Source organism: Syngnathoides biaculeatus, chromosome 13, assembly GCF_019802595.1.
Source record: "Syngnathoides biaculeatus isolate LvHL_M chromosome 13, ASM1980259v1, whole genome shotgun sequence".
Taxonomy (NCBI): domain Eukaryota; kingdom Metazoa; phylum Chordata; class Actinopteri; order Syngnathiformes; family Syngnathidae; genus Syngnathoides; species Syngnathoides biaculeatus.
In genome coordinates this window covers 15,211,956-15,223,849 of record NC_084652.1, presented here as the reverse complement: position 1 = coordinate 15,223,849, position 11,894 = coordinate 15,211,956, and the positions used below count along the sequence as shown (strand labels likewise).

Below are 11,894 nucleotides of genomic sequence, written 5' to 3'. Positions count from 1 at the left end.
AGAATAATAGCTTTGTGTTTCACTAAACTATACAATTGGCATAATTATTTGTATTTTTTTTTTATGGTGGGTGGGTGGGTAAAATACATACTTTGGTTTAAAAGTTGACGATGACCAGATTTAGTTATGATCCACACTTAATTTGTTCCTCAATGTTAATAAGGGCTAGCGTTAGTTATTTTGCAATGAGATGGAATTATGCAACACATATTGGAATCTATGTTCTGCATTTTTCAGTCCTTTTTAAAGTAATTGTTTTTATGGACCCAAAAATGTTTAGCTGATCGAGAATAGTGCTTTGCAATATGGACAAATATTTCTGGTATAGGTCATTTTTTATCCCTTCCTTGAAGTTACATTAAATGTATTATAGTTTTCTCTTGAGCTTTTTTTTTTTTTGCATAGAAAAACAAATGGATAAAAGAAAAAAATGTTAGTCCAATAAATGTTCACTCTTGTGTACATTGCAATGTACAATGTAGTGGACACACACATGCTCCTCTAGCAGTGCTGAGTATTTGCAGGTCATTTAATTGTGTTGCTACATAGTAAAGCTCGGAAATCGCCGTTCCAAGTCATAATTCCTCTTCTCTTTGATGGTAGCAAATGATTATTGAATCACAATTGAATTGTTACTCGTACTGTTTAAAAATATTATAAATATTATAAATGTAATGCTGCTCTTGCTGTCTCCCTGTGTGAAAGAGAACACAGCTCAAAATTCAGCACACCAACTAAAAAGCATCTGCCCTATCCAAACTCCTACTCAGGATTCAGGGCCCATACTGTATCTTCTGCTCTCCCAGTCTTTTTCAACTAGTCTTTTTTCAGTTGTCTCTGTGGCGACAGACATGGAACACTTATTACGCTAGAATTTCCCCCTCGTCCCATTAAATCTGTCTTGATTTTATTCTTCATCTCCCAGAACAATGGAAGCCATTAAACCCAGAGGAGAAAAAACGCTACGATCGAAAGTTTCTTCTAGGCTTCCAGTTCATCAGCGCCAGCATGAACAAACCCGAAGGCTTGCCAGTTATAAACGACGTGGTTCTAGACAAGGTGGGTGTATTTCAATTTATTCTGGACTGCGCATGAGGACCTTCAATGGCTGCATATGCCTGCACAAGTTTTGTAATCAACAACCTGACCTTCCGTTATTAGACTGTACACCAATCTAATCGGCCGATAATTTACATTTTGTAATGATCAGCCGATTGGCTTTGTCACAATTCGGCAATATGATCAATGTCATTGTGGGCTCTGCAAAAGACATCTACTCTACATTGCTGTGTACAGAATAATTTAATCCAAAACTTGGTTTATGTTGGGCCTTTTCATGTCTTTTGACGGAGTACTGGGAATATCTGACAGTCAATAGTTATTTAAAAAAAAACACGGCGGCGATTTGAGGCAGACAACGCATAATGCATGGATCAGACTACATACAAGACAAATTTGGTCTTTCATGATTCCAGTGTCAGACTACTGCAATAAAATATTGTATTTCTATACAGTAGTATTCAAACTACTAAGTCTAATGTGATAAACCAGATTAATTCATTTTTTTCAATACATTTTTTATTGTTACGTCAAACAAGGTGCACTAGATTCTCAGAAAACTAATGAGACCCAGTTTTCATTATATACACACTCTTAAGGGTGTGCAATTTGCTGAAAGGGGTGTGTACAAAGCAGTGTGCCATTCAATCAGTAAGGTCATAACTTTTGTGAAAAAACGTTTGAATCAGGTGGCCCCCATTAAAGGATGAAGCCACTACCTGTTGGACATGCATTTCTTCTTGAAAGCCTGAGGAGAATGGGTTGTTCAACACATTGTTCAGAAGAACAGCATGCTTTGTTCAAAAAAATTCTAGGCTGTTCAGCTAAAATTATCTCTGGTGCCTTAAAATGGTGAGCAAAACCAGAGGCGTAGCAAAAAACGGAAGATAACCATCAAAATGGACCGCAGAATATCCAGAATAACAAAGGCTCAGCCCATGATCAGCTCTGGGATAAACAAAGACAGTCTGTAATTACCTGTAAATACTGTCACAGTGAGAAGACGTCTGTCTAGAGCTAATTTGCAAGAATCCCCTGCAATGTTCCTCTGTTGGAAAAAAAAAAATGCAGAAGAGGCTCCAATTTGCCAAAGAACACATCAACGGTTCTAAAGACAAATGGAGAAACAGTTTGTGGACTGATAAGAGTAAAATTGTTCTTTTGGGGTCCAGTGGCCTCAGTCAGTTTGTAAGACAACCTTCAAACTTTGAATTCAAGCCACAGTACACAGTGAAGACTGTGAAGCATGGTTGTGCAAGCCTCATGATATGGGCATGTTTTTCCTACTATGGTGTCGGGCCTATTTATCGCATACCAGGGATCATGAATCAGTTTGCGTGTGTCAGAGTATTTGAAGAGGTCATGTTGCCTTATTCTGAGGAGGACATGCCCTTGAAATGAGTGGTTCAACAAGACCAATGAACCCCAAAGTCGCAGTTCCAAAAACACAAAGTTAATGTCATGGGGTGGCCAGCCCAATCCCCAGACCTGAATCCAATCGAGTACTTGCGGGGTGACCTAAAAAATTCAGATTTTGAAGGAAAACCAAAAAATGTAAATTCATTGTGGAATGTCCTTAAGGTATCTTTGAGTGGGATAACAGCTAAAAGGTGCCACGATTTGATTGACTCCACGCCACACAGATGTGAAGCAGTTATAAAAAAAAACATGGCCATACAACTAAATAGTAGGTTAGTGATTCAAAGGATTGGTAAATCCTAGAAACAAAAAAAGTATGTACAAAATAGTTTGGGATTACAAAGTCAATGGCCATATTGCTGTTTTTTTTTTTTTTTTTTTTTTTTTTTTGGGACACGCCCTTTTCAACAAAATGCCCAATTGCGTACTTTTAAGAGTGTGTACCGGATTTTTCAGACAAAAAATAACTTTATTGGCCATCAGATATTTACATTACTCAGTCAAAAAGAGTCAGAGCATGAAGGAGGAGAGGGGCGGGTGGATGACTTCAAATTCTTGGGGTCAACAATCCAGAGCAATGGTGAGTGTGGTAAGGAAGTGAAGAAATGGGTCCAAGCGGGGTGGAACAGTTGGCGGAAGGTGTTGTGCTGTTCTATGTGACAGAAGCGTCCCCGCTAAGATGAAGGGCAAAGTTTATAAAACAGTGGTGAGGCCAGCCATGATGTATGGATTAGAGATTGTGGCACTGAAGAAACAACAGGAATGAGAAGTGGAGGTAGCAGAAATGAAGATGCTGAGGTTCTCGCTTTGTATGAACAGGCTGGATAGGATTAGAAATGACCTCATTAGACAGACAGCCAAAGTTGGATGTTTTGGAGACAAGGTTAGAGAGAGCAGACTTCGATGGTTTGGACATGTTCAGAGACGAGAGAGTGAGTATATTGGTAGAAGGGTGCTGAAGATGGAGCTGCCAGGCAAAAGAGCGAGAGGGAGACCAAAGAAAAGGTTCTTGGATGTTGTGACGGAGGACATGAGGACAGTGGGTGTTAAAGAAGATCCACGAGATAGGCTTAGATGGAAAAAGATGACACGCTGTGGCAACCCCTAACGGACAAGCCGAAAAGAAAAGTCAAAAGAGTCAGTTTCTTGGATTCAGATATACTGGGCATGATGCCGACAAAGGGTAAATGCCTTTCTTGGAGTCGATCAATGATGTCGTTGATGGGACCGTCCAATTATGACATCAAAACCAATAAGCCGATCAGCAAAAAATGCTAATTATTGGCCGAGCCGATCAGGCCGATCAAATCTGTGTAATGTCTGCTAAATTAGTGAATTATTTTCATTCCAATTTTATATATAAAATGATTTCCAACTCCCTTCAGGCCCAGCACATTGTGATTACAGTAATCACCTGCTATATCATAGTTCACACATCGCGGTCCTGCAATTTTTCTTTATACTATCTATTGCTTTTGCTCTTTCTCAAAATATTGTTAAACATTGTTTAATGACCTTCCCTGTTCCATTTAAGGTAAATAAAACTCCGCTGCGGCCCGCAGACCCAGTTCGAATGATGAATGTCGGGACAGATTTTACCCCCTCGTATTTGGGGAACCTGGGCAGCAGATCTGTGGGAGGACCCCGTGGACCAGTAAGGTTTTCCCGCCCTCCCAATTTAAAATTGTAGCTTTGAATGCATAGAAAGAACAGAGGCCTCTTTGTGTTTAAAAAAAAAAAAAATAAAATAAAATTTTTTTTGCTTTTTTTTTTTTTTAAGATAAGAGCACGGCCACAATGAATTCAACTCATCTCATGCCACCACTGTACTTCAAACCCCCTCGTTGACTTTATTTAATATTTGGATACATTCAGGACTCAGAAGATAAGGCTAATCTAGGCGAACCCTGCATCTCTGCATGACGTTAGTATGTCCCATTACATGAATCAACCTGGCATGAGGAACCTGTACCTTTTCAGCCAGGGCTGTCAATCATGGGCCAAATCTGACCCTCCACAAGGTCCAATCCTGCCCATGGGATGAATTTGCCAAGTGTAAAAATTATATGAAATTTTTTATCGGCAAATTTTCATCATAAGTAATTTCTATTCTTCTAACCATGTTTAAAAGTATGTATGCATTATTTGATAAATAATAGTTCTAATATAATATAATATGAAATCTTGCTCCGTGGCACTAGAAGTTGTGCTAAAACTAAAATAAAAAGTACAAATGTACAATATCAAATGATAATGAAGTCCTCAATAAAATGCCAAATGATCTGTGAAATTACACAATTATGTTACTGTTCTGTCCCCATTTATTTCAAATTGCACAGTATCTGTTCCCGAAACACAAAAGAGTAAAATGCCTATTTAAATTTTGTAGCGGACATCGGAGTGTTTGGATGGTTCTGAAAGACTGTTCTTTTTCAAGTGTTCATAAACCCATCGACCTTAAATACAACTGTAATTTCATCTCAAGAATTCGCTTGGCTTTTTAAAATCAATTTTTTATATATTTTGAATTTTTTTATTTTTTTTTAAATAGGGTTGTGTTCACTTACTTTAATCCTCTTTAGCCAGATACCGATTTTTTTCAGTGTGTGAATTCTTTTCCACCTCTTTAGCCCCCCGGCCCGAGGCGTTCACAGCAGGGTCAGCGGAAAGAGCCCCGTAAAATCATCACCAGCATGTCGCTCAATGACGACGTGCAGCTGAACAAGGCTGAGAAGGCCTGGAAGCCCTCGTCTAAGAAGCCCAGCCGTGGACGCGCTGATGAGGAGGGGACGCCAGCCACTGATGAAGAGTTAACCCCTGAGCAATCCCAAACGCAAGAAATTTTGAAGCGACTGCGCAGTATCCTCAACAAACTGACTCCGCAGAAGTTCCAGGAGCTGATGAATCAGGTGGACGAACTGACCATTGATACAGAGGAGAGGCTGAAGGGCGCCATAGACCTCATCTTTGAGAAAGCCATCTTAGAGCCCAGCTTCTCCGTGGCCTACGCCAAAATGTGCCCTTGCCTTTCGGGGGTAAGTGGTGGTCATTTACAGTTATTCTTACATTCATTCACTCCAAGCTAAACCCACCACACAGTAGCCAGGTTTACACTTTAGACTTTTTTTGTCATTCTATTTGAAATCATACCAATGGAAGGTCTCTGGTCAACTGTTTACATGTGAGGGGATGTGCATTGCTCATACAAGCTGCATGTATACTTCTCATGTAAGTCATGTCATTCAGCAAGGTGGTAAATTGTCTAGATAGCACAGTATTTGCGATTGTTTTAGGGTTAGATTTAAGTATTTAAAATTATCTCTGTCACATAGAAGCTCTTTCAGCAGTCGTCATATTTACGCCATGGGTAAATGTCACCACATATTTAAGTCAAGATGAAGCTTATGCCAAATGAGATGTGTATAATGAGGGGCCCCCACACACACACACACACACACACAAAAGTGTTTATAGTGGTCCTTCCATATTGCCCCAAGGTATACCACCTAATGGTCCCAAAGTCCTACAAGTAGTAATCAGAGTCAAAGGTGTATGTTGAAGTGACACATCTCTACTTAGCGACTAACATCTTTGTATATTGGGGATTGGCTAAGTTTAGCCTCGATTTGTTTGTGGAGGTTAGGACTCTTCACAACTTTCTAAAATTAAATCATCTGTCATTTCTTTTTAAAGGTAATGTATAAGGATTATGAAATGATAAACTGTTTTGGATCAAAATTTTCCCTATAAAAACAGTTTAAATGATTAATGGGTTCCTTTTTTTCACTGTACCACATTCATTTTCATGCTCATTTTGTATTAACTATCAGTGAGTTTAAAGACGATAACGATCACCGATCTGATCATAAGATAAACCAATGTCTTTAATTTAGCTGTTCATTTGCACCCCCAAAGTTCCCCTAAAAAAAAAAAAATCAAGAAAACCCTCCTACCAGTGTACAATGCGCACCACCAATTTGCTGCAACCATATGCTCAAAATATTAGGAATTATCTGTATTTATATTTTGTTAGGTGTGTACTTGTTATTTTTCAAAAACTGTCTGTACAGCATTCAATCATTAAAAATAAGCATTGTGCATGTGCTGATGTAGCGGTAATATAATCTCGGGACAGGGCACAGGACACTCTTGTCCTGGTCCCTGTAATTGTCAGAACAGAATCCCTCAACCGGCTAAAATAAATGCTCAATGATGGCATAACATTTTATTAATACTGTTGAAAACACGTATAACAGTCTTAAATAAATAAACTAACACTGTTCAACTTAAACCTTTTTTTGGATTAAATACTTGGCCATAAAACGTTTGTGCATCATGCAGTTTATCCTTTACACATAAGAAGCATCTGACTCATCTCCAATATGAAAAATATCTATCGTGGCTACCTTTGGTGCATCACTGTCAAACTCACCATTGATGACTTGGTTCACTTCCGGTGCCTCCTGCATTGTATCATGAACATCCCATCTTGCTCCCACAGCATGTAATCCTCTCTGCCAGCCATGGCGTTTGTGAGGAAATATGTTTTGAATCCCAAGAGTTTTGGTTCAGCAGCGCACCCTTTCGCCCTCCATTCAACTACAATCTGTAGCAGTTTTCCTACAGCGTCTAGTAGTCTATATAACTGCCAGATATTTACAGTACTACGTTAAGACACGCGACAAGGCTAAAAACCAAAGTAGCGTTTGGATTTAAATATACTGTGGATAGTGGCGACGCAGAGTAAATGTCTTTCGTGAAGCCGATCATTGGTATCACCAAATTATGATATTAACGTTGATCAACCAGACAGTAACAAATGCTTAATATTTGCCCATACTGATCAGGCCTATCAGAAAGATATAAAGTACTTGTAAATGTAGGGAAAACATTCTATTATCAAAAAACTTAACTCCTCGCATATTGACTGTCTCAGTCGAGGTGTCTCACTTCAACATAATTGCTTGAATCCAATGAACTACCTTCCAATTAGATGGGCTTTGGCACCACTAGGATGTCATAAAATGTTACTCATGTGAAAAATCAAATTCTTTTGCCGTAGTTGAAAGTCCCCACCACAGAGAAACCAGGATCCAATGTGACCTTCCGCAAACTGCTGCTCAACCGCTGCCAGAAAGAGTTTGAGAAGGACCAGGCTGATGATGAATTCTTGGAGAAAAAGCAGAAAGAGATGGAAGCTGCCAAAGATGTAAGAAATCACTGCACTGGTTGCCTTTTCATCATCTGTACACCTTTTGACCCACTGTGCATCGTACCCATAGGAAGAAGAGCGTGAGCGCATGCGCGTAGAGCTGGAGGAGGCCCGAGACAAGGCTAGGCGCCGCTCGCTGGGCAACATCAAGTTCATCGGTGAACTCTTCAAGCTGAAGATGCTGACGGAGGCCATCATGCATGACTGTGTGATGAAACTACTGAAAAATCATGACGAAGAGTCTCTGGAGTGTCTCTGCAGGCTGCTTTCCACCATTGGCAAGGACCTAGACTTCGAGAAAGCCAAGGTTCTAAAGCAACACACATGCACAGACAGACACAGACAGGTAGACAACCACACCCACACACAGTAACAGACCGTGTTTATTTGATATTTAGGGACACCATCATTGAAAGTCTTAAAAGACCCAGGATTGTTGAAAATTTTGTATAAAATCTTCCATTTAAATCATCCAGGGATGGGCAATTACCTCATACAGCCTGTACTGTAATCAGGCCCACCGTGCATTTAATTTCAATAATACATGATCAAAAGTCCTATATTATTTCCTATGTCTGGTTAACATGTTAGTCACTGATGGTCTAATGCAGGGGTGCCCACACTATTTAGCCATAAGATCTACTTTTCAAGCACCCTCGCAATCTACCAACGAGGGCGGGGAGCTGTGGTGGGGTGGGGTGGTTGAGTGTATCGTCGCCCCAACTGATGTGGAGAAAGCCAGAAACTGATGGTAAATAGGAAGCCAGCATGTTTGAACACGCCCTTGTGTGCACATGTGCAGTGAGATGTCCAAAGAGGCCAGGATTGGTCAAACCGACCTTCAGTCAATGAATGCGCGCAATTGACGTATCGGTCACACCTTAATCAACCTACGAGATGGATGATAGACTGACATCTTTTTTTGGGCCACGTGGTCACGCAATCCACCATAACTGCCTTGGCAATCGTCTGGTAGATCGCAATTGTTGCATTGGGTATCCCTGGTTTATACCTATTATATTTTGTGTATCTTAAGACTGCAACAAATGGATGTCACAGTGTAGATCATATTTGTGGGGACGGAGAGAGGGTTGTAGAGCTATGGCTACTCTGAATAGATAAACCTAAGGGCTGCACAATAATGTTGATCATTTAAACTAATTCACCCAATTATAGAATTAGGAATGTATGTTATGTTTGAAATAACTGATTTAAAAAAATGTTGGGAATGTGCCAATGCCAATAGCATGTAACTTGGAATGGGGAAAAAAAAACCTTCCTTTGGACTGTGACCTCAATACTATGGTGCATTTAAGTACTGGTAGACCTCGCAGAAATGACTGTTCAATTTGTCCATAATTTTTTTACTGAAATTACTTTAACTGCCCAAGTATGTAATCCTGTATTTTTTTTCCGCACCGCAATATATATCGTAGGTTACAATTTTATTATTTTTTCAAATGTTTTTCCCCCTGAGATTGTGTAACCTTAGTATTAAGCATCCCTACTGTTTATCAAGAAGGTGCTGTCTCTTGCTAATTGTAGCCCCTTTGTTTTGCTATTGGGTTCCATGATTGAATTTTTTTTCTTTGTCCAACACAGCCCCGTATGGATCAGTATTTTAATCAAATGGAAAAGATCATCAAAGAGAGAAAAACGTCATCTCGAATCCGCTTCATGCTGCAAGATGTCTTGGACCTCAGAAAGGTAAACGTTAAATCCTCTGGAGCGACACTAATTAAAGTCCACCTTCAAGTCTTTTGTTTTATAACAGTCATTCGTCCCCTGTGCTGCAGTGTAACTGGGTACCCCGTAGAGGAGACCAGGGTCCAAAAACCATCGACCAGATCCACAAGGATGCAGAGATGGAAGAGCACAGGGAGCAGATCAAAGTCCAGCAGCAGCTCATGTCCAAAAAGGAGACAGGTGGAGGTGGGGGCAGGATGGGTGGAGGTATGGGCGGCCGAGGCCCTCACGCATCAGGTGGCCGGGGCAGCCAGCCCCAGGATGAGGGCTGGAACACAGTGCCCATTACAAAGAGACCCTACGACACTGCCCGCCTCAAGATCACAAAGGTATGAGCAGGGATTTTCCAGGCTCAATTTGAGGCCGAGATGGTTGGTTCTGATTTTAGGACTTTTTAAGTTAACTTGCTTTTTATGAAGTGTTTATACATTTTATTGCTTTTTTTTCCTGAAATGATACACTAAATTACTTCATTGGATATAAAATATAACAGGTGCGTGTTTGCAAAATTAAGCAGCAAAGTTAATCAATCAGCTAAGCTAAATGTAAAAAAAAGGGAATAAAACCCTATCAAACCCCGTAAGACTAAATTTATTTTCTTTAATAACTGCATAATCTGTCTGATTATTTTCTTTCACTGCATTCTGAGCTTTAGCTTTTTTCAGCACCACGTTTTTTTATTTTGTTATCATGTCCTGTGCTTCCCTTGTAGCCCGACAATCCAGACCTCAACAGTCAGCGGTTGGCTCCGTCAGGCAAAAGCTGGGGCAAAGGCAGCAGCGGCGGAATGGGAGTCAAAACTGCAACTGGAGACCAGGGTAAAAGTCTTCATCTAAACATACTACTTACTAAAGGCTTCTTTAAACTCGCTCATGGGGCGACCAGGCTGACGTCACTGCAACTCTCCCGCGTGTAGTTTGCCTTTATACTCCACCGCTGCCCAGTTTAGAAAATATGCTGCAGTTCTTCTCCAAGTCAGAAGGTGTCATTATGGCTGGTATTGGCTAGGATGCCCCTATGTGGGGTTTCCTTTGCACATTGTGGTCATTTCCGGTTGCTGTTTTTCTTTTCCGTAACAAGGAACAAAGGAACAGCAATGGCAACCATGGAAGGGTGTCTGCTTGAACAAATGGACCTAAATGTCCAGTTGATAAGTTTATCCCGCAAAATTAATCGAGAAGCTGGTGACGTAGATATGTTTGAGCCGAAGGAATGGTAGTATGCCATCACAGCATGTGATTGAATTACGGCATTAACCAGAGATGAGCACCGCACCTCTCCTCGCGCAGCAATCTTTTTTTGACTCTTGCATGGCAGACTGCACAGTGCAATGTAGGTCAATGAAGGTCACATGTTGCAATGGGGGTTTTGTCAGCTGCATGACCGCGGGAGTACAAAGTAGTCTTTCATGTTGTTTTAACTCCCAGGATTCTCAATTTGCGCTTTACCTCCTGTTATAGATTCTGGTCGTCCAACTACCAGTACTGTCAACCGCTTTGGTGCCCTGCAGCAGTCCAGCTCCTTGTCTTCGGACTTGGATCGTAGAGCTCCTCAGAGGTCAGCAGTTCTTGGCTAAATCTTGCTTATAATTTGTATCCCCCCAGAAAACAATTTAATCACTGCTGCTCACACATTTGCTGAAATCAGCAGATCAAGCTCCAGTCGTGAACGAGGCGGCGACAGAGAAAGAGGGGATCGTGACCGGGATCGCTTTGACCGCTTCGACCGCGATGACAGAAGCGGCCAAAGTCAAATCACCAAACGGAGCTTCAGCAGAGAAACGGAGGAGCGTGGCGGAAGGGGCAGTGACAACAGGCCTTCCAATGAGCCCGTACGCCGCGTGGCCAGCATGACTGACAGCCGAGACAGAGGCAGTAGAGATCGAGGTAGCCGGGACCGAGGCAGCAGAGACAGAGGAAGCCGGGACAGAGGTCCAAGCAAAGACGTCCCAGGTACAAACAATTCAGGTTTGGTTGCCACTTTAGGGCCAAAACTTTGTCATTAATCAAGGACCCCTTTAGATAGCTAATGGCACTGTTCCACAAGGCAATATAATAGGCACACAGATTATTTATACATGTATGTAAATTATTATACATTATACGCGTCATGTCAAAATTGCCAGGGGCTACAATAAAAACTCAAGAGTGTTGTCTTGATTCTGCTGCTTGTGTACAAAAACTGGATTAAATTGATTGATAGATATTGGGGTGGCCTCAATTTGGGATGGTCCTGTCAAACAAGGTTTCAAGGGTACAAATGGTCCAAATTGACTATTTTGGACAGCAATATAACAAAATAAGTGCTCGAGTAGCACAAGGATGCATTCTCACTTCCCTCATTGCTTCTTGTTTTTCTGTTTTTAGTCTATATATTTATAGCATAGAAGCCTTCAAATTTTTTTAGGCAGTGGGGGACTGGCAAATAATCACTGTCATTAAAACATCAGCTTTGTTTG

General features: G+C 40.9%; 1 protein-coding gene across 6 annotated transcripts in view; it reads left to right on the top strand.

The window, feature by feature from the left end:
• The window catches only part of eif4g1a (eukaryotic translation initiation factor 4 gamma, 1a), a 45,827-nt gene that overhangs the window by 26,131 nt on the left and 7,802 nt on the right, over positions 1–11,894 (top strand). For 3 of the 6 annotated variants that reach the window (XM_061839615.1, XM_061839616.1, XM_061839613.1), the window contains 10 exons: positions 926–1,059; positions 4,013–4,132; positions 5,109–5,513; positions 7,541–7,687; positions 7,761–7,997; positions 9,293–9,397; positions 9,487–9,765; positions 10,149–10,254; positions 10,897–10,993; positions 11,084–11,388. In XM_061839615.1, coding sequence (XP_061695599.1) covers positions 926–1,059; positions 4,013–4,132; positions 5,109–5,513; positions 7,541–7,687; positions 7,761–7,997; positions 9,293–9,397; positions 9,487–9,765; positions 10,149–10,254; positions 10,897–10,993; positions 11,084–11,388 — 1,935 coding nt within the window. The remainder of the gene's footprint in view (positions 1–925; positions 1,060–4,012; positions 4,133–5,108; positions 5,514–7,540; positions 7,688–7,760; positions 7,998–9,292; positions 9,398–9,486; positions 9,766–10,148; positions 10,255–10,896; positions 10,994–11,083; positions 11,389–11,894) is intronic. The other 3 variants (XM_061839614.1, XM_061839618.1, XM_061839617.1) reach the window with 1 other exon arrangement.